Source organism: Aulonocara stuartgranti, assembly GCF_965226115.1.
Source record: "Aulonocara stuartgranti genome assembly, chromosome: 13".
Lineage (NCBI taxonomy): Eukaryota > Metazoa > Chordata > Actinopteri > Cichliformes > Cichlidae > Aulonocara > Aulonocara stuartgranti.
In genome coordinates this window covers 8,513,732-8,539,969 of record NC_138949.1, presented here as the reverse complement: position 1 = coordinate 8,539,969, position 26,238 = coordinate 8,513,732, and the positions used below count along the sequence as shown (strand labels likewise).

At 40.4% G+C, this 26,238-nt stretch overlaps 1 protein-coding gene across 2 annotated transcripts in view; it reads right to left on the bottom strand.

Moving 5' to 3' along the window:
* Window positions 1-430: 430 nt before the first annotated feature.
* Window positions 431-26,238, bottom strand: part of LOC309720369 (gamma-aminobutyric acid receptor subunit pi) — a 69,732-nt gene continuing 43,924 nt past the window's right edge. For both annotated transcript variants that reach the window (XM_082557224.1, XM_082557225.1), the window contains exons 3-10: window positions 24,008-24,120; window positions 17,766-17,833; window positions 13,726-13,943; window positions 11,575-11,657; window positions 3,513-3,650; window positions 3,228-3,380; window positions 1,633-1,823; window positions 431-1,421 (exon numbers count right to left, since the gene is read on the bottom strand). In XM_082557224.1, the coding sequence (XP_082413350.1) occupies window positions 1,056-1,421; window positions 1,633-1,823; window positions 3,228-3,380; window positions 3,513-3,650; window positions 11,575-11,657; window positions 13,726-13,943; window positions 17,766-17,833; window positions 24,008-24,120 (1,330 nt within the window). In that variant the 3' untranslated portion in view covers window positions 431-1,055. The remainder of the gene's footprint in view (window positions 1,422-1,632; window positions 1,824-3,227; window positions 3,381-3,512; window positions 3,651-11,574; window positions 11,658-13,725; window positions 13,944-17,765; window positions 17,834-24,007; window positions 24,121-26,238) is intronic.

The window sequence follows — 26,238 nt, the reverse complement described above, 5'->3', positions numbered from 1 at the left end:
ATAACAATCTGGACTGAGAAGACTGAGAAGCTAATCTAGCTGGTTGGCTGGCTAGCATACTCTAGGCTGGGATTTAACAAAAGTAAAGAGTATTTCTACATCTAAAGGCCGAGCACATATATATATATAATCTCACTCTATTTATTAACATGAATTTTCATTTGTAATTTGATATTTATTTATTTAACATGGATCCCTTTGGACTTCCATATCTTGGAGTGTGCAGGTGTGCTTCCCTTTATGAAATAGCAGAACAGATTCATACCGTGACAAGTGCCATTAAACTGTTCACGATAGCCAGATTTCCAGAATACAACTGAAGGTATCCAAGGCCACTACATTTATAGAAATGAAAAAGGGGTCATATGCAGGCTGGGAGAAACAGTACTGCAGTGAATTAAAAATAACTCACACAAGGACACAGAAGAATGAGTAGAAAGCTCGTCCTTTGGAGGTTTATATTTCTCAACACATGCTCCATTGTAGTGATTTTTCCACCTCCCTTGCCTGTCGTTTTCAGCCCTCTTCTGCCATCTGTTACTTTTGCTATTTCACTCTAAATGTTGTGCCTGCAGGCAGGAACAGGAGTTGTAAAATATCAATGATCAATCCATCATAAAAGAGACTCAAAGTGGAATGTGAATTTGTTCACACTCAATAGCACAGGTGAATTCTGTCATAAAGCCTTCAATTACAGCTCCATCCTAAAATAAATATTAAAGCGTGACAGAATTTATAAAATATCACCATGTCATAGTCAGGTAGGCCAATTTTTATCAAAACCAATTCCATCAAATTTTAAGCAATGTCATAGTTTGAGTACTTATTAATATTTAAAATGGAGCTGCAATTATGAGCATTCCCTTTTTCAACCAGAACAATCCCATATGACAATGCGACCTCGCTCATGAGTCCAAATGTAGAAGTTTTACACATTCAACCCAAAACACACCTGAATTACACTTACTGTACGTATGTACAGTAAGGTACACTTATTGTCTACTAACACTCTCCATCTTAAACTCTCCTGGACATATGCAGCACTTAAACAAATGCTAAAAGTACAGATAATATGTCCAGTAGAGTAGGTTAACAATGACAAAAGACAGTGGAAAGGTGACTCTGGAGTAGTTGTCTATATGGTGGGGGTTCTCCACATGACAACAGTGTATGGCACGCAGAATCTTGCGGAGGGTGGCCAGAACAGTGAGGCACCAGTTGGTGTGCTCTGGAGGTGCCGCCTCAGGCTTGGGCTCACTGCCCGAGGGGCTAGAGGGCCTGACAGCGAGTTCTGTTGAGGCGGGAACTGAAGGAGAAGTTGCAGCGGGCTCCTTGCGCCTCTTGGCCCTGTTGGAGTGAGTGGAGATGGTGGTGACGATGCCGTTCATTTCATCATCAAAGTCGTACATTCGGTGGCCGTACTGCAAGATAGAGAAGAAAGATTAGGTTTGAATTAAAACAAAAACACAATGCGTTTACATCCGAGAAATCCAACTTACCCCAAAATGCTCATGGTGACATGATGATGACGATGACAATGACAGCGACCACCATGATGAACACAATGACTGTGACAACAGTAATGACCACAACAATCAACAGTTAATGTAAGTACATCCAGGAGTATCTCACCATGAGCATGTGTGCATCAGCGTGAGTGAGGGTGCAGAAGTGGGCCACAGCGTACTCAATAAGTGCTCCGAAGATAAAGCTGAAGCAGATCCCCAAATACACATCGATGGCCTTGATGAAGCAGTTGGCATTGGGTAGTGATGTCCGGGCTCCCATCATCAGAGTTGTCATGGTCAGTACTGTGGTCACTCCTGGCACAGAACACAGACAGTGGTCAAGTAGGATTCTTTGATGAACCACTAAAGACCTAAAAAGAAAACCACGGTTTTTTTTTGTTTTTTTTTTAACTTAGCCTCAGGCCAAGGTCAGCTTTGAACGGGAGTTATTGGTTGTAAATGCAGAAATGCCAATAAAAAGCAAAATGTTGATAACCCAATGCATTTCAACAAAAAAATAAAAATACAAAAATAATCCAGCTTTTGCTCTTCATAGCACCAGTTTTACCAATGGAAACTCGGGTGATGGTTTTCGTGTTTCCTGGCAATATGCTGACATACTTTGTAAAGAAAATGAAACGAGGCAGGATATTTGAATGGACAACACAATCCATAAGTATTATCCAAGTCGAACCCTGCACTGAGTTGCACCTTGTAATCTCACTGCTGACCTTAGTGTGCAATGAATGTAACAGCAAATGATTGTCACGACTGGGCGGCCAATACAGGGAAGAGGACTCAGACACCACATGGAGGCTCGGAGGTACAAACTCAGGGGGCTAAGAAACTGAATGAACTCACTCTATGGCAGGCAAAAACTTCAGTGTTACTAGATACAATACTAGAATATTTGGACACTATGAACAAAAGCAGAACTACGAAGCACTAACTAGGCTAGAACTATCTCAGCAATAGTCACAAGACATGAAAACATAAAACAAGAGTCACACTACGAGTGCGGCAGCAGAGTCCAAAAGGAAAAAGTCTCTTTAGCCAGATGGGGGAGCAGCCAGGGAACCCGACACCAGGTTCCAGAGCAGGCACCCTAAGGTGGAGGATTACGGAGCTACGCTCACAGTCATTTTACAGGTGGAGGCAAGGCTTGGGGGGGGAGTAAGGTCCGGGTGAGACTAAACCAGTCCAGGTTCACTTACTGTGAAAATTTACATGCTTAGATGTTTCCACTAGATACAACTTCAAGAAATGATCATCTAAAATCACAAACTGAAAATCAACACTACCTACCAGTAAGTCCCTGATCTCAGCTTCACTGAGTAAAAGCTGAAAATTCCAAAAGTCAAAACTATCACAAAGGAGAAATCCCTTTGTGAATCCTCTGGTGAGGTCCATCAGTTGGCAACCATTACAAAACAATACTCAACACAGTGTTAAAAATAAGCATTTTAATTTGTCCGGTTACATCTGAGCCCATCAGAAATTGCAGATGGTGCATTTAACTTCTTAACTAAAGATGAAAGTCTACACTTTGATTGCATCTCAGTCACTTTAGGTTTACTATGATGACTGACAGAGAGCAGGACACAGCAGCAATAATAACGCTTAAGTTGCAGTGCAAAAATATATGACATTTGCTCAAAAAGAAATGTTCTAAATCTGATTCTGATGATTGAATGAACAGAAAAATGGATTATCCCATACCTATGCAAATACGTGCTGGAACAGAAGACAAGGAAATCCAAAATGAAACCCATGAGAGGACCACCAGCAGGCTAGAGGGGACATAGGTCTCCAGGATGAAGTACAGAATGCTCCTCTTCAGCTCAAAGTGGAAGACAAGCCTGGGATAATTGCCTGTAAGAAGAAAGACAATAAATACACTAAAATTTAGTACATTTACATGTATTGATGTAATGCACAATAGTCTTTAGTAACAAAACACTGCTTTTTAAAGAATTAAACAATGGTTTTGGTTATCATTGTTACCAGTTTCATAGATGGCCTCTGAGACAGATGTGTAGTGGCCTTCTACTGTATACTGAGCCAGCTGGAGACTGTCTAAACCACTGACAGACTCATTTCCTCTGGTCCAGTAGAACATAACATCATTTATGTTGTAACCCCCTAAAGAGAAGAAAAGATGACAATGAAGAAAGCTGCTCTAATTACTATACAGGATAAAATAATTAATTTGATCAGTGAAATTTATCTGTAACTTTAATGATTGTGTGCATGGAAGCAGTGGGAGAGTCTGCAAGCAAAAAGCATATAACAAGAACAGCTACACCATTTATTATGATATTATCATAATAAATTAGGCAGAATTGAAATTAAATTTTTTAAATATCAGTGTTGTAAAAAACACACACAAACAATTTTTTTCTCTGGAACAGTTAGCGGTTTAATGATTTGTGCAATAACTGGTTGATGAGCTCTGATGCCACTTATGCTGAAATGAGTGTGAGTGTGTGTGTGTGTGTGTGTGTGTGTGTGTGTGTGTGTGTGTGTGTGTGTGTGTGTGTGTGTGTGTGTGTGGAGGGGAGGGTCCTGCTGAAGAGCTTAACTCTTGCCTCTTACCATAACAGACTAATCATGCATATTGCACTGGGCCCTAGAGAGCCTAGATAACCCAAATAAAGCTTGGAAAAAGAAGACATGCAAAATTAATATGATCAAAGATGCCACGGTTAAGTGTGGTTGCGCCTTTGACAGAGCAATGTAACAATGTGTAATCGTATCAGTTAGTAATAACTAGTGTTTCTCGTGTAAAAAAGAAAAAAATAAGGATAAAGTGTGATTAATAAGGCTTAACTTCTTAGGTGTATTTTTCTCATTTATCTGCAGAGGGAGCAAGAGAATAACAAAAGCGTGAAGACACGCTGTTGGCAGAAGCTGGTGTGCACCTCAGTAATCTGCCTTGCATGAAACGCTCATTAATTCTCTCTGTTTAAACCCATATGGAGTCATGTATTATTGACCAGAGCCACAATACTAGAAGCATAGCTTTCCTAATGAAGGGCAGTGGTGACTTTGAACCTGAAAGGTCCAATAAATTCACCTTTTTATATTTCATTGTAATTCTCTTGGTAGAGGAATTCATTATTCTTCTGACCTAAAGCCCTATCGTTACTGTACAAATTAAGAGACACAGATGGTCAGTGGCAAGCTGTGCAATAGCATGGAAAGAGTTACATTCAGTGCCCTGTAGCAAGCAGCCAAGAGTGTTGTATTTTTTTGAAAGCGTCCCCACAAAAATTTGACTTACAGCCATGATTACAAAAGGCCGTCACTTTCTTTTGACTCTTTTTGCTGTCAGAATGCGGAAAATATTTACCGCAATCTTAATTTAAATGCCCCTCACCCTCCCACGACGACGCTCTCTTTAAAGCCTCCTCCTGTGCAGAGGATCCACTTTTGGCACAGCATTAAAAGAAATAAATCCTTGAATATACATCTTCATAAAGAGACACAGAGACCAAGCAAGCGGGAAATAGAGATTGAAGGAGAGGAGGACAGGAGGGGAGAGAGAGAGCGAGAGAGATGGAGAGAAAGCAGCAGAGATAGAGAAGCACGATGAGAGCGAAATGGCAAAGGGGGAGGGGGGGGGGGCATACAGACACAGAGAGAGACAGAAGGAAACAGATGCAGATATTTAGCCTGGAATTATTAAAGCGGTGAAGGAAGGATCCATCATCCTCTCAGTTACCTAACGTTAACCTCCAGATGCCTTTATGCCTGCTGTCAAGTGGCACTGGAGCTCCAGCTAAATGTTTTATTTGGCACTGAGGTCCTGGTGGGCTTCTGGCAGGGATCTGACTTAGCTTAGCCCAGCTGCCGTCATTTAATAGCATGGAGCAAAAGCAAGCTGGGAAGCAAAGACAGTAGATGAGCAGGTGGAAATAGTGGAGAGGTGTGAGGAAGGCTTTTTCTTCCAACCATTTACTGCACAAGGCAATGAAAATGTGTCATAATTAGGAAAAATGGTCTCCCATTTTCAGCAACGTGTCACGAAAAATGTACACTTTTTAAAAAGCGAGGAATTTTGCAGTGTTGTGGCAGAGGTTTTCATTCCACAGTTATTAGGGTACATTTAAAGGATTTGTAGGATTAGATGGTTTTGGTTCGAGGGACCCTAACTGACCCTGCAGTATAATGACTGTGGCTTTAAGATTATTCAAAGTCTAACTGAATAGTTTGACATTTTAGGAATAAACTTGAAACTGTGCATTAAAAGCCCCTTTGAATTTATATGAATTTTGCTGTGGCACGCCAGCTATTGTTAGATTCATTCTGTTTGCTTTAATAATTCTCCTGAATGGACATGCGATCGTGGTGAAAAAGAAAGTATACCCCCTGTCAGCTTTTTATGTATCAGGCCATAATAAATACAAATCTGGTCCTTAGCAACCTCAGACGAAGTACAAAGCCCGACATATTACACCGAGTCATGATTTAACAAAAGCTAAGTTCAAGTGCAGAAGCAGGGCATGAAAAATTAAGTACAGCTGTACTGTTTCCACAAGAATTAAGAGGGAAAGTAGCAGCCAGGTGTTCATGATCAAACTGATCTTCAGCAAGTAACACCACATCTATAATAGTAAAAGTTTTGTCAGTTCACTGGTCTGAAGCAGTCAGTTGTGGGTTATGCAATGCCAAGGAGGAACGATATCTGCAGTGATCTTAAAAAGCAATTCATGCTGCCCATCAGTCTGGGAATGGCCACAAGGCCATTTCCAAAAAAATTAAAGTCCATCATTCTACACTGGGAAAATGTATCCACATGTGGAAAACATTCAGGACAGCTTTCAATCTTCCCAGGAGCGGACATATCAGCAAATATAGCCCAGACTAACAAGCCTCAATGGGCATGTTAAATGTTAAAGTTCATGACAGCATAATTAGAAAAAGACCGAACAAGTCTGGCTTGTTAGGAAGGGTTGGCAGCAGAAAGCGTCTTCTCGATAAAAAGAACTTGACAGCGCATGCTTTGCAACATCACATCAACATCACAACCATATCCTTTAGTTTTCTACAAATGTGTCGGTGTGCATTACGATCAAGCGCCTTCACTTTGGTATTGTCTTTCCAAATGCAATATATCAGCACAAACACCTGATACCAGCTGTGGAGCACGGTGGAGGAGAGCTGATGATTTAGGTACCTCTGTCACATCAACCCTCTGTGTGTCCTCCTTCACTGCATCCATGAATCTCTCTGTGGTCTTCCTATTTTAGTCCTGCCTGACAGCTCCATCTTCAACATCCTTTCTCAAATATATCCACTATTCCTCCTTTGCACATTTACAAACTATCTCAGTCTTGCCTCTCTAATTTTGTTCCCAAACCACTCAGCCTGGACTGTCCCTCATATATATTATTTCTTATCTCGTCTGTTCTGGTCACTCCCAGTGATATAATTTAACATCTTCAGCACCATCACCTGTTTTTATTTTTATGTTTTATATTTTAAATGTTGTCTGGGAAAAAAATCCCCAGTAACTGGTGATTCTGAATTGATGATATGTGTGAATGATTGTCTGTGCGTTTTAGCTCTGTGATAGACTGTGATAAAGGGCAGGTGTACCCTGCCACTAAGCTGCGGGCGCGCGCAATCGCGCACTGCAGGCACGGTGTCTGCGCACAAAAAATCTAACCTAACCTGAATTGCAATTAAAATAAATACGTTAACAATTCATTCTGCATTGTGAGTCAGTAAGTGACCGGTGACTGGGTGCTCCAGCCAATGATGCGATTCACATTCGTATATACGCCGCTAATCAACATCGTTGACAGGCTATGGCAGCGTCCTTACCGGTGTTTTAGTTAGCAAAGCGGCGTGGCTGATGTGGAGTGAAGCCATGTTAGTGACAACGTGTATGTGACACACTGTAATGCGTGGTCACATTATGTGATTTAAGCTTTTAGGTGTAGTTTTGTTAAGGAAGGGCCTTAATCTTGTGATTTTTGTTGGAGATCCAACATGTGGTGTGATCCCTAGTTACGCCACAAGGGGGCACTTCCGCCCCAGTGAGATGGTTTAGTGTGACGCTACTGCTCGTCTTCAGATCTGGCAGAAGCGAGAGAGGAAACACACTACCTGTCGTCCATCTCATAATTTATCTGTTTTTTTCAGAACCAGACATAATCTGTCAGCCGCCCTCTTGCTTGGGGTGTGTTACATGTACAACCATTGGAGATGTGAGCAGGACAGACGGAACAATTGAGGGAAAAAGTGTGGACTTTATACCAGTTTTTAAATTGTGTTCATAGGCCAAGTAAAACCAGAGTTATGATAAAAAATATATGCAACGTTTGGTTTTCTTCCTGAATACTGTCGTTGTTTATATTTACTGCGGGAAGAAACGGTAAAAACTGCGTTTTATAAGGAAAACGCTCGAAAGCCTGTGAGCAATGACAACACAAAAACCTCCACCCTTTCCTATTGGTCGAAAAATGTACCATGTCGACTAATCAAAAAATGATATGCCAACATGGCATTTATTGTTTAGGAAGGGGGGGAAGTTTTAGGAGTGACTGCAGTGTTTTGAGATGCAAGAGATGTTTAGCTCAAATCTTGTGTAGTTAGTGTGTAGTGTAGTCAACAGTTTGGTTGTGTGTGTCAGAACAATGAGGCGACTGCTGAATGTTACAGGAGTGATACATCTCCTGTTGTCAGGCCTGCAGGCTGTTGTTCTCCTTTATCTCATAGTGGACAGAAATTATGTTTTGGAGTGGCACAAATAATTTGTGTGGCATCAGATTTGATGCAGAACAGCTGATTGTTCTGTAAATAGTTTGAAATGTTTATTAAAAAACCGCCTTGGCAGCATTTTTAGGTAAACAGCTGCAAAAAACTTTTTTTGAAGAAGTAACTATATAATTAATTGCCCAACATTGGTCATCATATACTGTATTTTGCAGACAGAGAGTTACAGACTCTCTCCCAGACCACAGACTCATACTCATAATACAAGTCAGAGCTTTATTTAAAAAAAAGAAAAGAAAGAAAGTTGTGTTTTCAAAATTGGAGTTCAAGTTGTTTTTACTTCCAATAGTGTTAACATACCACACAGGTCATGAACAAGATTTATTTATTAATTTTCATTGTAAGTGGGCTAAAGCACTTAATTAAAAGTAGTCTAACATAAATGTAAATGCTTTAATTTGATTATTTTAATAAACCATGTGACTTGGATGGAGTCGATGCTAGCGTGACCACAGTGCACACGTCTGCTGTTGCTCACAGTGGTCCAAGGGACTGCTCAGGGAGTTTGTGTGTTTGCTCAGAAACATGAAAAATTAGAGGGAACACTGATTAAGAGCTAACCATAGTTGGGACTGTATCCAGCCCCGCCCTGAGATTCTGAATTGGAAATGCTGTAAAGAAATGGGATGTTTTTACTTTTTCATTATTAAGGGTAGACAAATGCAGAAAATGATTTTTCCATTTAACATTTAGTTCATAGCACAATACAATGTGCAAAAAATGAATTAAATGAGAAACCCTGATAGTATGTGGATCTGTCTACCAAACTGTTGTCATGCCATGTTTTTGTAATTTTTGCTTTCTTTTAGCTCTTTTTTTTTTTTTTGCCAAAGTACGTTAGGGTCTGTGTGCAAAGATGGCATAGATTTTCTGTACAAATCATATCAAGCTGAGCGTTGACAGTGCTGAAAAGGAGGGCACGAATTACAATATCAACAGAGTAATTCATGGTGGAAAAAGAAAACTTTTAGAAAGAAGGATTTTGTAACCTAGCAACAATGAGAGCTTAAGAGAAGTGCTATAAAAATGAGGTGACAGGCATTTCCAGTGCAAAAAGTGCTTTATGTGGACATGGACCCCTATTAAAACAGTGCTCCTCTATGAAATACTGTCTTAGCTGTCCAGGCTTTTCTTACATTACTGATGTCACCATGGAAAATATTTTTCCATTGCTATCTTTTCAAACAAAGAATGCACAGCTGCCCCAGTCTGCCATTTTTGCTCATTACAATGCTTCTGCTAACTTTAGTATGTTTCAACCACAAGTAAAGTATTTGTAATGTTGTTAGCTGTAATAGACTTCATGCACTTACAGCAATGTTACCACTGGCTTGGATTATACTGTATGCCTCTCCTCTCTGGGTTGAACCAGAAAGGTTTTACTTGTCTAAGTCACTATACCAATAAGGAAAGGCATCTGGTGTACAAATCTGCCAATGAGTAGCCAAAAGTAGGTCTTAAACAACAGCTGGGTGAGGGTTATTTTTATTTTCATGTCACCTATTATTACTATTTTTCTTACCATTCTCTTATGGTACATTTGACCAAACCCTAGCCCACAAAGTGCAACTGATGTTGTTGAAATATGGCTGTATATCAACCCAAGCCACAAGCCTTTTCCTAATATAACCAAGCACTTAGGTGCCTAAAGCAAAACATGATTAGACTCCGACGATGCCATCATGCCAGAATGGGATCCCAGCAGTGACAAAATTTAAGGTTGTATCCCTCAGGGTCTAGACATTGGTGATGGTCAAGATGAAGATGAAGGCTTAGATGGACCTGAGGTGCATGAACGAGTCTGAAAGGGAGAATGATGGTAAAGCAGTGAAATTGAAACCACATGGAGTAGAGGCTGACTGGCTCAAAGAAACTGGACTAGTGTAATGATGTCAGTTTTGAGTTTGAGTGTTTTGAGTGGTAGTGATGTAAAGAACAGATTAGCAGCCGAATATCCAAGAAAGCAGCAAAATGAGTGATTACAGATCTTCCGTGTTGAATTTGCACAAAAATTTAGTAATTTATTTTGGTGTATCTTTACGAAAGAGCACCATGAAAAAAGCAGCGGCATTTACGGGAGCACTGTATCTGACATCGTAACAATAAGACTAGTTTGGACAGTTCTAATCCTCTAACCCAGTGGTTCTTAACCTGGGTTCGATCGAACCCTAGGGGTTCGGTGAGTCAGTCTCAGGGGTTCGGCAGAGCCTCCGCCTTGACATGCGCGGCTCATTTTGTGCACCAGTAAAAAACATATCTATGTCTTGAATTTGGAAAAAAAAATCCATCCATCCATCCATTCGCTACCGCTTATCCTTTTCAGGGTCGCGGGGGGTGCTGGAGCCAATCCCAGCTGTCATAGGGCGAGAGGCGGGGTACACCATGGACAGGTCGCCAGTCTGTCGCAGGGCTAACACACAAGGACAGACAACCATTCATACTCACATTCACACCTAGTGGCAATTTGGATTATCCAATTAACCTATCCCCACAAACTGCATGTCTTTGGACGGTGGGAGGAAGCCGGAGTACCCGGAGGGAACCCACGCAGACACGGGGAGAACATGCAAACTCCACACAGAAAGACCCCGGCCTGATGGTGGATAAAGCATAAAGAAAAAAAAAATCACATTTTATTTTTCACTAAAGAGGGATTCAGTGACTGCACATATGAAACTGGTGGGGTTCGGTACCTCCAACAAGGTTAAGAACCACTGCTCTAACCCTTTGGGGGTTTCTTCTTGTTAATAGGGAGTTTCTTCTCCCTACTTTCAACAAGTGCTTGCTCATAAGGGATAATCTCATTGTTATGGTTTTCGCTCTAATATTGCAGAGTTTTTACCGTACAAATAAAAAGCACCTTCAGGCAATCATTGTTGCAGACCATAGCATCCTCCCTACCTCAACCACTGGCTGTTTTTCCTCTCGTTGCATTTTTTTTAAATTTTCATTTTCTTGACTTTCATTGTGCAGTGTTTTTATAGGTGGTTCAGTTGTAACCCGAGGCACTAGCTGTATTTTTCTTTTTTTTCACAGCAGCAGTTATGTCCTTTATGAAACATTTCATCAAGACTGAAGTAAATCCAGTTTATGTATGATGTGTGACATTCGTGCAATTTTACAAACACACACACACACACACAACCAATGCAGAACATGAAAGTGATCCATTTCATCCTTTGTTTTGATCGGATTTACTTGAAATTATGCCCACCCACCAACAACTCTGCCACAGCTTCAGGTAGCAAAGATCAGATTTTCTTTAAATATAAAGTGGCCTTACAGCTCTCCAGTTGTAGCGTGCAGGTCTGCTTGTCCATGGGATACTTGGTCAGGTCCATGTTGCAAGCCACAGTGGTGGTAATCCTAGACAACAGAAATGTTATTTAAGTCCATGAAAAAGGTTACCAACGGCAAATGATATTTGTTATTCCTGGAGACTTTGAAAGCATGAAAGTGGCATACAATATCCTTTTCAAATTAGCTTTTCCTTTAATTGCTTAACCTTTGGCTACAATCATCTCAGTGCTTTCTCATGTATTCCCTCCAGGCACAGCACTGAAACATTTACCACAGCTGTCCCTTTCCTCCAGCACCTCATATTTCTCACTTCACTCTGTCATTTTTCACAGCTCCAATTCCCCAAGGTGGTCATTTCTCTCCTGACTATCTTTTCTGGCTTGTTTTACTCTCACTAGTCGTGTTCTCTGACTGTGAAGCACCATCCTCCTCCACATTTTTCTGCCACACTGAAGCGTAGACGGTAAGCACTTCTTTGTATTGAAAGCAAAGGTCCATGAAGACTGGAGAAACTCTTATTTATTCCCAACAATAAGTCAAGAAATTGAATTTCGCTGTACTTAAGGATGACACGTCTTGTTTTTTTTTTTAAAAAGAAACACAACTCATGTTCACGTTTAAAATACTGTACTATATACGGATGGACTGTGAAGAGAGACTACCTAACTCAGGTTACTATAACATAACACCCACATACCCCACCAGTGGTCGATTTAGTTGACTGCACATGATTTGGAAAGGCACACACCTGTCCATATAAGGTCCTATGGTTGACAGTGCATTTCAGAGCACAATCCAGCCTGGAGTCTGCAAAAGGTACCTGAAGGACTCTCAGACCATGAGAAACAAAATGCTCTGGTCTGCTGAAACCAATACTGAACTCTTTGGCCTGAATGCCAAACATCATTTCTGGAGGAAACCAGGCAGCGATCATCACCTAGCCAATACCATCCCTACACTTAAGCACGATGGTGGAAGCATCATGCTGCAGAAATGTTTTTCAGCATCAGGAACTGAGAGACTAGTCAGGGTTGAGGGAAAGATGAATGCAGCAATGTACGGAGATATCCTCGATGGCAACTTGCTTTAGAGCACTCCGGACCTCGGACTGGGATGAGGGTTTATCTTCCAACAGGACAATGACCGTAAGCACACAGCCAAGATAACAAAGGAATGGCTTCTGGACCACTCTGTGAATCTTGTCGAATGCCCCAGCCAGAGCCTAGAATTGAACGCCTGTTGAACAACCTCCCCAACTCCCCATCCACTGTTTGCAAGGTTCTGCAAAGAAGAATGAATCTGCCTAAAAGTAAGTGTTCAAAGCTTGTAGTGTCATACTGAAAAAAGACTTGAGGCTATTGTTGTCAGAGGTCAACAGAGTACTGAGCAAAGGCTGTGAATATTTATGTACATGTTTTATTTATTTATTTTAATAAATTTGCATGAGTTTGAAGGAATTTATTTCCACTTTGACATTATGGGGCATTGTGTGTAGAATTGTGAGGTGAAAAATACATTCAATCCATTTTGGAATAAGGCTGTAAAATGACCAAATCTGGAAGGAGTTAAGCACTGAATACTTTCCGCACAAACTGTATATCGAAGAATAATTAAAAAAAAAAAACAAAAGAATTGAGTCAATGAAGTCAAATCCAGATCATGGACAGCTCCTCAATCTGTTGATGAGTTGAGGTTACAGCATGTGACAGTAACACAGTAGGCTGTTTAAATCCCTCTCACCACAGTTTTAAAAAAGCTGCCTGCTTGACTCAGTATCTATGAGTGCAAAGGTAATACAAATTTGAGAAGCCTGCCAAGATCCCATCAGATCTTAAGCCTTGCACACAGTACAATATCTGTTTCCCAGATCCTAACAGGACTTATGTTGCATTGATAGCCCACAGCTCTTTGTATTGCCAAATCACATGGTCCTATACTCATACAATCCAATACACAAGTAATAGAATTGACAAAACTCCCTGCTTCGCAATCACATTATCTCATATTCAACCCACGCTTCTTCCCTCAGCCAATGTTCCTATCCATTCCCCGGACTACTTTTCATTGTCTGTCAAAGCAGAAAACAATAAACAGAACAAGCCCATCAACGCACAATCTTTATTTGTTACCCCACCTTAGTGCGTAAAGGACAGTCCCGTTGGGGAAGATGCGGATCAGCCTGTTCTCCACAGTGATGTCATGGAGGAAGGATTTCTTGGAGTCAACAATAAACGTGTCTGGGACCCAGAGGAGCTCAACTAGCCGCCCGTCAAGGCTCAGGCTCTTGTTGCCTTCAAACACCAAGCGCTCATCAGTCCATCGCTGGCGGAGGAATATGGTAGCCGTGTAGTCCTGCAGTAATGAGGCCCGAACAGGTCATTAGCAGAGCTGATACACTGTTTTTACAAAGCATGTCAGTAATGTGCTGACAGACAAGTCATGTTTTTGCAAACCGAGCTCAGTGTTGTTGTATTTTTACAATTTTTGCAATTTTTACATAGCCCAAAGCCCTTATGTGCCTCAAACAGCAGTAATTCAAAACATTGCTTCAAATCAGCAAGTTCTGTTCAAGTTTGTTCTGTTCTTTTAGCACACTGAACTTATTTTTTTCTTCATGACATTATTTTTCAAAGTCTTACTGTTGCATCATGTGAGACAATGTAACCATTTTCATGTGTTGCATGCTAGCTGTAAGCAGAATTTTCTCACAAAGCAAGCATTGCAGGAATGAACCATTCCCAAAGGAAAGTCATTGTTGCACTCACTATTTAATTAAGGCTGGTCGACCACTCTTAGTCAAGAAAGTCCAATCTCATATGAGCAAAACGAGTATGCACTTCCAGTATACTGAAACTTTTGTAGCTTAGTTTTTTGATAAAGATTTTTCTTTTAAACATGGATTAACTCTTGAAAATATGTTTTAAATTCTGTCTTCCCTACTTTTAATTTTAAGTTGCTTCATTGAAGGTCCAGCATGGGGATGATTATCTATGTCTGTTGACCTTACATGTCCTCAGATATGTAAGTTCCAAAATGCAATCCAAAAATATAAAGTGCATAAAATTCTTTAAGTTTTTCTTCCAAGGAGCTAGACTTTCTGGTAATTTTTTAAAGTGGTCTTAAGCAATAGTTTACTAGGCTTCCTAAAGGTATTTCAAAGTTGTTTTCTGGGTTTTGGCTTCTTTTTTCATTTACTGAAAGCCGTGTCCTTAAGAAGCAGTAAAAAAAAAGGTCCAGCAATGACCTGACACAGGGCCTCAGAGTTATTCCACCACACTATTTGCTGAAGCGAAATAAATTATCTTAACAGAATAGTGGCATCAAGAAGCAATTCTTAGGGAGGATAACATGAGAGACAAAGCTGAGGTATGCCAATTATACAAGAACTGAGCTGAAAATAAGTGACAACAGGTCTAATAGAGTGATGAATACAAATTCAAAGTTTCATCAATATGTATGGAGGAGTTTAGAAGAGGGATACAAGAGTGGGTCTCTACTTAACCCTATCTTTTCAAATTATTGGAATTGTAAATGCAGAAAAATACCATCAGATTTTGATCCACCATGTAATACCATCTGGAAAGCATCTGATTGGCAACAGCTTAATTTTTCAGCGGTGCGATGATCCCAAACTCAAGGCCAATGCAGCACAGTATATTTGTATAGAAAATACACAGTGGAAAGCTATCAGTCATGGACTGGCCTCCAGAGATCCTGGACCTCAACATTATTGAAGCGGTGTGGGATCATCTTAACAACGAACAGAATAAAAGGCAGCTGACATCCAAAGAAAAGCTTTGAATGTAGTTCAGGAAGCTTGGAGAACTATTGGAGAAGACTACTTGTAGAAATTTTGAGAAAGCTTGAAAGTTCAGACAGCTTTGAAGAATAAAGGTGGTCATACCAAAAAAACGTGTACACATCAGGTTAAAAGAAGTGAGGAAAAAGGCAATAAACTTTTCATAACTGCTTACAGGTATGATGCTTTTTCAAACATTTCACAATACAGACAGACTGATCAATAAACTCGGAAAAATGATGTGTTCTGACCTGCATTGCACAGTTTCTTGTTGCATTTAATCAGTTTTAACCTTTGTGGTTTATTAGTTAGGGACCCATGAAATGTATCGATACTACCAGTCAAAAGTTTGGTAATGGTTTTTCTTTATTTTCATGACTATTTACATTGTAGATTCTCACTGAAGGCAACTATAAAACTATAAATGAACACATATGGAATTATGTAGTAAACAAAAAAGTGTGAAACTGAAAACATATTTTAGATTTTAGATTCTTCAAAATAGCCACCCTTCGCTTTCATTACTGTTTTGCACATTCTTGGTATTCTTGTGATAAGCTTCATGAGGTCGTCACCTGAAATGGTTTTCCAACAGTCTTGAAGGAGTTCCCAGAGATGCTGAGCACTTGTTGACCCTTTTGCCTTCACCCTGCAATCCATCTCATCCCAAACCATCTCGACTGAGTTTAGGTCAGGTGACTGTGGAGGCCAGGCCATCTGGTGCAGCACACCATCACTCTCCTTCGTGGTCAAAGAGCCCTTACACAGCCTGGAGATGTGTTTGGGGTCATTGCCCTGTTGTAAAATTAATGATGGCCCAACTAAACGCAAACAGGATGGGATGGCATGTCGCTGCAGGATGCTGTGGTAGACATGCTGGTTCATTGTGCCTTCAGTTTTGAATAAATCCCCAACAGTGTCAACACCCCACACCATCACACCTCCTCCTGCATGCTTCACGGTGGTAATCATGCTTGTAGAGTCTGTCCCGTATTCAGTAAGTGAAAATAAAATAAACAATAAAAGGTGAATCAAATGGACCATTACGGCAAGGCTGGGATGGTCAGTTTGGTAAAGTAAATCCGTTGGGCATCTTTCTTTGCCTTTAGACAACAATTCTGATGGCAAAAGAGCCAAACGGGACAGGCCAAAAAAAAAAAAAAAAAAAAAAAAAAAAAAAAATCATGCTTGTAGAGACCATCCAATCATCTTTTCTGTGGGTGGAACCAAAGATCTAAAACCTGGCCTCATCAGACCAAAGCACAGATTTTCACTTGTCTGATCCATTCCTAGTACTGTTTGGCCCAAACAAATCTCTTCTGCTTGTTGCTTTTCCTTAGTCGTGGTGTCTTAGCAGTTATTTGACCATAAAGGCCTGATTCTCCTCTGAACAGTTGATGTGTCTGCTACTGGAGCTCTGCATGGCTCTAATCTGAGATGCAATTTGAGGCTGGTGACTTGGATGAATTTATCCTCAGAAGCAGAGGTGACTTGGGGGTGGCTGTAGCTCAGGTGGTAGAGGAGGTCATCTACTGATTGGAAGGTTGGTGGTTCGATTCCTGGCTTCCCATAGTCTGCATGCCAAATATCCTTGGGCAAGATATTAACCCCAAATTGCTCTCTGATGCATCCATCGGAGTGTGAATGTCAGTTAGAAAGCACCTAGGAAAAATGTGCTTGTGTGAATGCACAAGTTGTGTAAAGCACTTTGAGTGCTCAGAAGAGTAGAAAAGCGCTATATAAGAACCAGTCCATTTTCCAGCACTCTTGGTCTTCCTTTCCTGGGGCAGTCTTCGTGTCAGCCAGTTTTGTTGTAGTGCTTGATGTTTTGACTTTGACTGAATATGTCACTTGGGGACACGTTCAAAGTTTTAGCAAATTTCTGGACTGACTGACCTTTAGTTCTTAAAGCAATGATGGACTGTGGTTTCTCTTTACTTAGCTGATTGGTTCTTGCCATAAGAAGAATTCAGTTGTCAAATAGGGCTGTCAGCTGTGCCAACCTGACTTGCCCATTAAGAAGGCAAGAAACTCCACAAATGAACCCTGACAAGACACACCTGTGAAGTGAAAACCATTTCAGGTGACTACATCATGAAGCTTACTGAGAGAAGGCCAAGGGTTTGCAGCGCTGCCAGCAAAGCAAAGGGTGGCTACTTTGAGGAATCTAAAATATAAGACATATTTAGACTTTTCTTTCAATTTTTTCTTTGCTACATAATTCCATATATGTTGCTCTATATATTTAATGTCTTCAGTATTTATCTACATTGTAGAAAGTAGTGAAACTAAAGGAAAGACCATTAATTAAGAAACTTTGATTGGTAGTGCATGTTTTCATTGTTTAATTTCAGAAAGTAGTGTGATACTCTTACCATGTTGATCTCTGAAATGGTGTCAATGCTGGCAATGTCCAAACTCATACCCACTGTTACCGGACCATCTAGAAAAAAAGAAGAAACCATTCAAAAACATACTGCTCTATGTTCACACACTGCTTACTCCCTTCACTTTTAGTCTACATTAATCTTTGTTAATAGTCTATCTGGCAGACTGACAGACAAACTAAAGTCTATGTTTTGCTTGAAAATAACTTTTTCTGTGGCACATGGAGAAAGGCTGAGCTGTATCATGACACATTATTATATATTCAGGTTGACCTCAGCTGGTTATGAGTGCTGTGAGTGTCACTGCCCACTCAGCTGTGTCTACACAGACACAAGTAATTTAGAAAGAAAACCAGAGGACCGAGTTTAGCACCTCTCCCACTGACCGCTGCCAAAACAGACTGAAGATCTCATTATGAGTGCAGCCTTGGGATGACACAGCTGCCACTGGGAGTGTGGCTGTAGCCACAGTTGGGCTTTAGTTCTCACAATTTTGGCTGTGAAACATTCACATTTAAGGCCACGCTTCTTATCTTATTTTCATGTGACAATTTAAAAAGTTCTTATGTTTTATGTTAAAGGGTTACAGCAGCAACATGGCATAAGAGATGCAAATCTAAAGGCAATGCTGGAGCCTCACTGCAGCAGAATGTTAAGTAGAGTTTTTGGTGCCAGTTGTAATTTTCACGCACACGGCACACAGAATCCAGGTGGAGGAGGGTCCCACGGCACCTGTTTTATATGACCAAGGCAGTTTAGCAACACTTTATCATACAAAGGTACAGTAGTGTGGCAAAAGCTTGCAAGGTTATCAAGTTTTAAGGTAGTGATCATGGCATTAACAAAATAGATTTCTCAGGTCTTCAGAAAAAGAATTGTGGATACTGTTGCAAACAAAAAAACTGTAAATATTAGAAAACCATCTCTAACCATCTCCGAAAAGACCAGTGATACCTGTATGCAGTTTGCTGTCATCATGCAGACATCCAGCCAGCTTTTGGGCAGACCATTCTACAACTGTTTGTTGTAATGGATTTCACTGTATTAAATCATCAAACCCTTACAGCATCTCATCTCTAAAACACGGGGATGGGAGGATAATTTTTTCAGGGCTGTTTGGCTGCCTCAAGGGCAAGAAGGCTACCATCACTGATGAAGCAAAGCATTTTGAATCAGATCAAATTATGTCAGGAAACAAATGATCTCAGTTTTAAGAGAGTGTGGGTAATGCGACAAGAAAATAGTGCACAGAACACAAGATGTTCTACCAAAATACAGCTAAAGAAGACCAAAGATTCGAAGCTCCAGAATCACTTAAATCCAACAGGAGTTGGACAAGAGGCCTGACGCAAACCAGTCATGTGAGGAAACCCAAACTTGAATGTATTGCTTTAAAATTATTCTAAGGTGATGTGTTAGAGGCCTGATCAATATTAACCAGAAATGTTTATTTGTGAGATAAAATCAAAGGCTCACATTTTATCAGGTCGAATTTGATTTGATGATGTTTTTTTACTTTTAGCCTAAGACATTTGACAAAGACGACCAAAATAAATACAAAACGCAGATTTCAAAAGATGATTTCATTTAATAAGGGAATAATGCTATTCAAGCCTATCTGGCCCTATGTGAGAAACTAAATGCCCCCTAAACCTGGTAACTGCTTGTGCCACTATTGGCAGCAAGTCTGCAACCAAGCATTTGCTATCAACTGGCAATGAGTCTTTCATGTCACTGTAGAGGAATTTTGGCCCACTCTTCTTCACAGACTTATTTAATTTTAACCACATTTGAGAGGTTTTGAGCATGGATTTAAGGCTAGACTCTGACTAGGACACTCTAAAAACTTTGTTTTGGAAGTTTTTGAGCCATTCACGATAGACTTGCTAGTGTGTTTCAAATCATTATCCTGCCCAAATGGGCTTGACCTTCAGGCCATGACTGATGGCTGGACATTTACTGTCGGGATTTTATGGTAGAGAGCAGAATTGATGTTTCTATCATTTACAGTTACTTTTACGACAGCTGTAACAGGATTCAAGCTTTCTAACAAGTTCATCTTTTGTCTCATCAGTCAAGAGAATATTTTGCCAAAAGTCTTGAGAGTGGTCGAGATGTTTTTGCCACATTTGCCAAAAACATCTTGACCAACCAATCCGTTGGGATATTTTTGGTCAGCAGTGGTTTTGCCTTCGAACTCTCCCATGGATGTCATTTTTGCAGAGTCACTTTCTTTTTTCTGAATGATGAACACTTACCATAACTGAAACAAGTAAGGCCTGCAGTTCTGTAAATGCTACCCAGGGTTCTTTTATGAGATCTGAATGATTCCTGGAGTCATTTTTTTGGAGGCCCACACTCCAGCGAAGATTCTCACCTGTTCCAAGTCTTCTCCTTTTGTGGAGAATGGCTTTCAACGTAATTCCCAAAGCCAGTCCCAAAGCTTTAGAAATGGCTTTGTAATCCTTTCCAGACTGATAGATGTGAGGGACTGTTTCTCATCAGTCCTTGAGTTTCTTAAGACCGTGCCATGCTGTGTTTCTGTCATGTTTTGTTCAGATCCTTTAGCCTGCTTCACTTTGTCAGACAGGTGCTATTTAAGTGTTTTCTTGATTCAACAGGTAATCACACCTGGGTTTGGCTAGTGAAAGTGTCCTCGGGGGGGGGAATAATCACTTTTTAACTTACGGCCAGTTATTTTTTCTTATAACCTTTCTTTAATTTAAAACTATTAAAATATCAACAAAACAAACACAGGAAAGGGAAAACATTCAAAATTTCAAATACAATGATCTGCAAAGCAAAAACAAAGTGTATTCGAAGTGGCAGTGGCTGTGTGTATATGTATATATATACAGGGAGTGCAGAATTATTAGGCAAATGAGTATTTTGTCCACATCATCTTCTTCATGCATGTTGTCTTACTCCAAGCTGTATAGGCTCGAAAGCCTACTACCAATTAAGCATATTAGGTGATGTGCATCTCTGTGATGAGAAGGGGTGTGGTCTAATGACATCAACACCCTATATCAGGTGTGCATAATTATTAGGCAACGTCCTTTCCTTTGGCAAAATGGGTCAAAAGAAGGACTTGACAGGCTCAGAAAAGTCAAAAATAGTGAGATATCTTGCAGAGGGATGCAGCAGTCTCAAAATTGCAAAGCTTCTGAAGCGTGATCATCGAACAATCAAGCGTTTCATTCAAAATAGTCAACAGGGTCGCAAGAAGCGTGTGGAAAAACCAAGGCGCAAAATAACTGCCCATGAACTGAGAAAAGTCAAGCGTGCAGCTGCCAAGATGCCACTTGCCACCAGTTTGGCCATATTTCAGAGCTGCAACATCACTGGAGTGCCCAAAAGCACAAGGTGTGCAATACTCAGAGACATGGCCAAGGTAAGAAAGGCTGAAAGACGACCACCACTGAACAAGACACACAAGCTGAAACGTCAAGACTGGGCCAAGAAATATCTCAAGACTGGTTTTTCTAAGGTTTTATGGACTGATGAAATGAGAGTGAGTCTTGATGGGCCAGATGGATGGGCCCGTGGCTGGATTGGTAAAGGGCAGAGAGCTCCAGTCCGACTCAGACGCCAGCAAGGTGGAGGTGGAGTACTGGTTTGGGCTGGTATCATCAAAGATGAGCTTGTGGGGCCTTTTCGGGTTGAGGATGGAGTCAAGCTCAACTCCCAGTCCTACTGCCAGTTTCTGGAAGACACCTCCTTCAAGCAGTGGTACAGGAAGAAGTCTGCATCCTTCAAGAAAAACATGATTTTCATGCAGGACAATGCTCCATCAAACGCGTCCAAGTACTCCACAGCGTGGCTGGCAAGAAAGGGTATAAAAGAAGAAAAACTAATGACATGGCCTCCTTGTTCACCTGATCTGAACCCCATTGAGAACCTGTGGTCCATCATCAAATGTGAGATTTACAAGGAGGGAAAACAGTACACCTCTCTGAACAGTGTCTGGGAGGCTGTGGTTGCTGCTGCACGCAATGTTGATGGTGAACAGATCAAAACACTGACAGAATCCATGGATGGCAGGCTTTTGAGTGTCCTTGCAAAGAAAGGTGGCTATGTTGGTCGCTGATTTGTTTTTGTTTTGTTTTTGAATGTCAGAAATGTATACCGGTATTTGTGAATGTGGAGATGTTATATTGGTTTCACTGGTAAAAATAAATAATTGAAATGGGTATATATTTGTTTTTTGTTAAGTTGCCTAATAATTATGCACAGTAATAGTCACCTGCACACACAGATATCCCCCTAAAATAGCTAAAACTAAAAACAAACTAAAAACTACTTCCAAAAACATTCAGCTTTGATATTAATGAGTTTTTTGGGTTCATTGAGAACATGGTTGTTGTTCAATAATAAAATTATTCCTCAAAAATACAACTTGCCTAATAATTCTGCACTCCCTGTATACATATGCGCATATGTTTTGGATAGCTTTTTTTCCCTTGAAACCATTTAACTGATTAGGGTTATAGATAAATATATAAAATCATGAACTTTTTTCTGCAATTGTAAGTTATTGTGTGTGTATTGGTGCTGACTAAGAATTGTATTAAAATGGTCTGTATTCCTTAATTTTTATGCTGTACTAGCAGCACATCTGTCTTGGAAGCACCCTAACTTCAAGCAGTAGCTATCATACGACAACAGCAGCTGAACTTGAAACGATAACTAAATAATCGACCACAGCTTCATCCGTCATAGCCAGGCAAGGCGGGAGCAGCTGCGCTCAGAACCGGCAGCTTGCTACTGCTTGAGAGCTGCCTTCAAAAATAAGTAACGTGTCACACCCTCTCTGCTTTATATTGAACTGTTGTGGAACGCAAAAGTGGGGCTAAAAAATTTCTCTCTCTGACCTTTTTCTAGATTGTGTCTGAGTGTGATGACATAAAAGGGTATTTTGAGGACACAGGCATATATATAGTGTTGCATAATAAAACATTGTGTTATATAATGTAAGGTTATTGGAGGACAGCATATTTAAAAATGCTAAAGACCCCCACTTCTATCCACCAGCTGCAGTCTGTCGAGTGTGAACCTCCTTGAGGGAATTAATTCTTCCTGATTCACCATCAAAGACAGGGTAACTTTGCTGCTCTCCCGTGTTTCATCTTTCTATTCTCCTTCCCTTTTACTTATCAGTCATTTTTTTTCCTCAGAGACACACAAATGAGTCTGGTGTCATACTGCAGATACTGTATGTGCCAATGAGATGCATGTAAATCTACTGTATAAAAGTGTTTCTTGTGGAGTTTAGTATTAAAGGAACAGAGTGTGAGAGTGTGGCTCTCCTTTAAATCCAGGCAAGAAAGTGATTATCCAAAATGCTCAGTTATTCCTTTAAGGGTGTTTATGTGCTAGAAATGATGATTATTAGTTTTTGAGTAAGGAGGCAATCCACTTCAAACGCCAAAAATGAGCGCTCAGACGGCATTGTGCAGACCTGCTGGCTGTGCTTGAGGTTATCTGGCCCAGATGAGAAGTGAATCATTGCAAAGTTTAACCAAATTTAACTGTTTTTGTGGCAAAGAAAATGCAAATGTAAAAGAATGAATAAAATTAATGGAGGTTCCAGCAGTGCCTGAAATGCAAAGGCATATGCGCGTGTGGGTGTGTGAATATGTCTCTTTGCTAGCGCTTTTACCATTACCGTGTGCCAAGCTTGTGCTTCCAGGCGGGAGGACTGGTGATTACGCTGAATAGCATTCGCCTTGGTAAAGTCCAAGGTGTTATTACAGATCAAACAGCGAGTAAACAAACCATAATCACATTGTGATGGATTCCCGGAGCTCAGAACAATAACTGTAGCGAGGGATTTGCGGGGAATGACATAACATTGTTCTTCTTCTGAAAGCACACATTGTGGCAGACTTTGTTCCTCTATTGCAAACAAATTGGTCACCTGGTGGAAACTGGAATCTAAATAAGACCATGTATTGTATGTGTTAAAGTAAGTCTTGTGTATGCGCGTTCAGGGCTTCATAACATGGTTAAACCTCCATGCCTGTACGCAGAAAGTAATGGAGTACACCAATTTCAAAGCTAAATTAAACTGGCGTAAATTTTAATGTATGTATGTCAGCATATATTATCTGAGATGGGACACGCAAGCACAAAATTGCATTATGAACCCATCTCGTTCTCTGTCAAACGCAGATTTCCCCTGGGTGTTCTGTCATTTCCATGGCTGCCTGTGTCTGCAGTTCCCTTACTGTCAAAGAAAGGCCTGAGGTACTTGTTGTATCCTTTCATCAGCCTCTGGATGGTAGGAGGCAGAATCTCTCCTTCCTTCACTTCTGCGTTGAGCAACGAGCTCTCTAACAACCTGAGAACAAAGACAGACAGAGGGGGGGAGAGGGAAAAAAAAGCAGAAATAAGAGTTATTTTTCGTTTCTCTTCCCGTTGTGCATTTACCAGATGGATTCTTCTTTGGCGTTCACAGAGTCTGCAGGGTATCGATTGAGTTCCACAGCAAGTCTTACCAGCCATGCAGGGAGGGAGTAAAAGAAAGAAGATTTAAATGGAGAGTTGGAAGTTTAAAAAAAATGCAAGAAATGAATAAACAAACAAAAAATTCTTTAAATTGAATGGGTCAAGAAAATGTTAAACCAGCCATATCTGCTTTTCCATCCACCTACGAATTTGAAATTACTATTTGCTTTCATAGGTTGTTGTTTTTTTCCCTTTCTTTTTTTATGCTATCCTTAAACGCACAGTGAAGTGTGGGAAGATGATTATATTGCTGGCAATTGTGGCAGCAGGGATGGGGGATGCGGGGGGCACTCATTGCGCTTTCCCTAGTGGTATGTGTGTTTGTGTATAAATCAGGCTCTAAATACAGAACGCCTGCTCTGTAGAGAGAAAGCCCCAGGGCACGTGCAATGATGTAAGAGGGACTGAAGCAAGACAGATCAGACCATGTGCAGAGGCAGAAAACATTCATCTCCATGCCCTGGCAGCATTTCAGAGTTCCCTCTGTCACTTGTGCGCTGCGGTAGTCAAACGTGTGACAAGAAGCGATACAATAGTGAAGCAAAATGAGCTCCATTTCTTACACTATCAGCACATTCATGAGGCACTGTATTAAAAATACAGTGTAAATAAATCCTTATACCTTGGTATTCTTACTCTAAACAATTTAGTGAACTAGGATCAAAATGATCCGTGTTTGCAGTGAAACTGGTCCCATACTATTCAGACCCCTAAAAAGAAGTGTGCTTTTCCAGCAATATCTAACCCTTTTGGGCACAGTTTATGTGGTGTCTTTGTTTAAATCTTTGTTTAATCTTCTTTTGGTTGCTCACTTTAGAGGTGGCCACAGCGGATCATCTGCCCTGTCCCTTGCATCTCTTCTGTCAGTGCTCCGCATATCTTCTTTTACTGCATCCATGAACCTTTCAAAAGTAGCCCAGCTCCCGCTGATCCAGTGTGGACATTTCATTCTTAGACATATTTGACAAACATTTCACACCAGATGCCCATCTTGACACTACACTCCCAGCACCAGGTGTACTGTACACCACCTTGTAGCCCTCCTCTGATAAGGTTTGTGAATTGGTTTGAATATAAATCATCAAAACATCTCAAGATGTGTGTAACTTGTTTGCAGTGCAGCGCTACATGAAACCTACTATAGCTTAATTTACTTGTAAGTAAGGCGTAAGGAGACTTAATCATTGTATTTCATGCGATAAGAGAATGAGATCTCTGTGAGACAGCACCATGAGTTAAAAGCCTTTATTATCATTTTAACTTGTTATCAAAGGGCAATTTAACACGGCTCATGCTAGCACACCAAATCTGCATTCAACACAAAAGTCCAGCCGCAGTTGATGTCAGTGTCATTTTTGCATGTATTCAGTCAGGCTAAATTGAAAATGGTATTTTGGCCAGATGAAAGCCTGTGGGGAATATGCAGACCTTAAGCAATTCATCCAATACTTCCATACACTCTGAACCATAATGATGAAAAGTCATGGAGGCAGTGGAGAGCTTAATCCTCTTGTGGGCTTAATTATCTGTATCCAATTTCTGGAAAACCATTAAATATTTGTTAAAACTTTTACATAAAACCACAACTGAAGGGCTGTTCAGTAGTGCCTCGTCTCTAAAGTTATTAGCCCCTGCTGCTAAAATGATGTGTTTACATACATTAACCAGGTGCAAGTAATAATGTGATTAACTGTTATCTCTTTTCTGCCTCAAATCCACCTCTTTAACAATTGTTCAAATAATAAAACAGCCATTTAAAACATTTACCGTGTTTGTTGTTTTCCACAACAAATATGGTCAATGTTTCATCTAAAAGTTGCATTAAGCAGGGTTTGTATCCACGAAAAAAACTTGAAGGTTTTAATTTATGAGAAATGCAAGAGGTTGAGTTTGTATAAACAGCATAATCCAGTATCTTTAACAGGGTACAATTAATTACAGGGAGGAAATT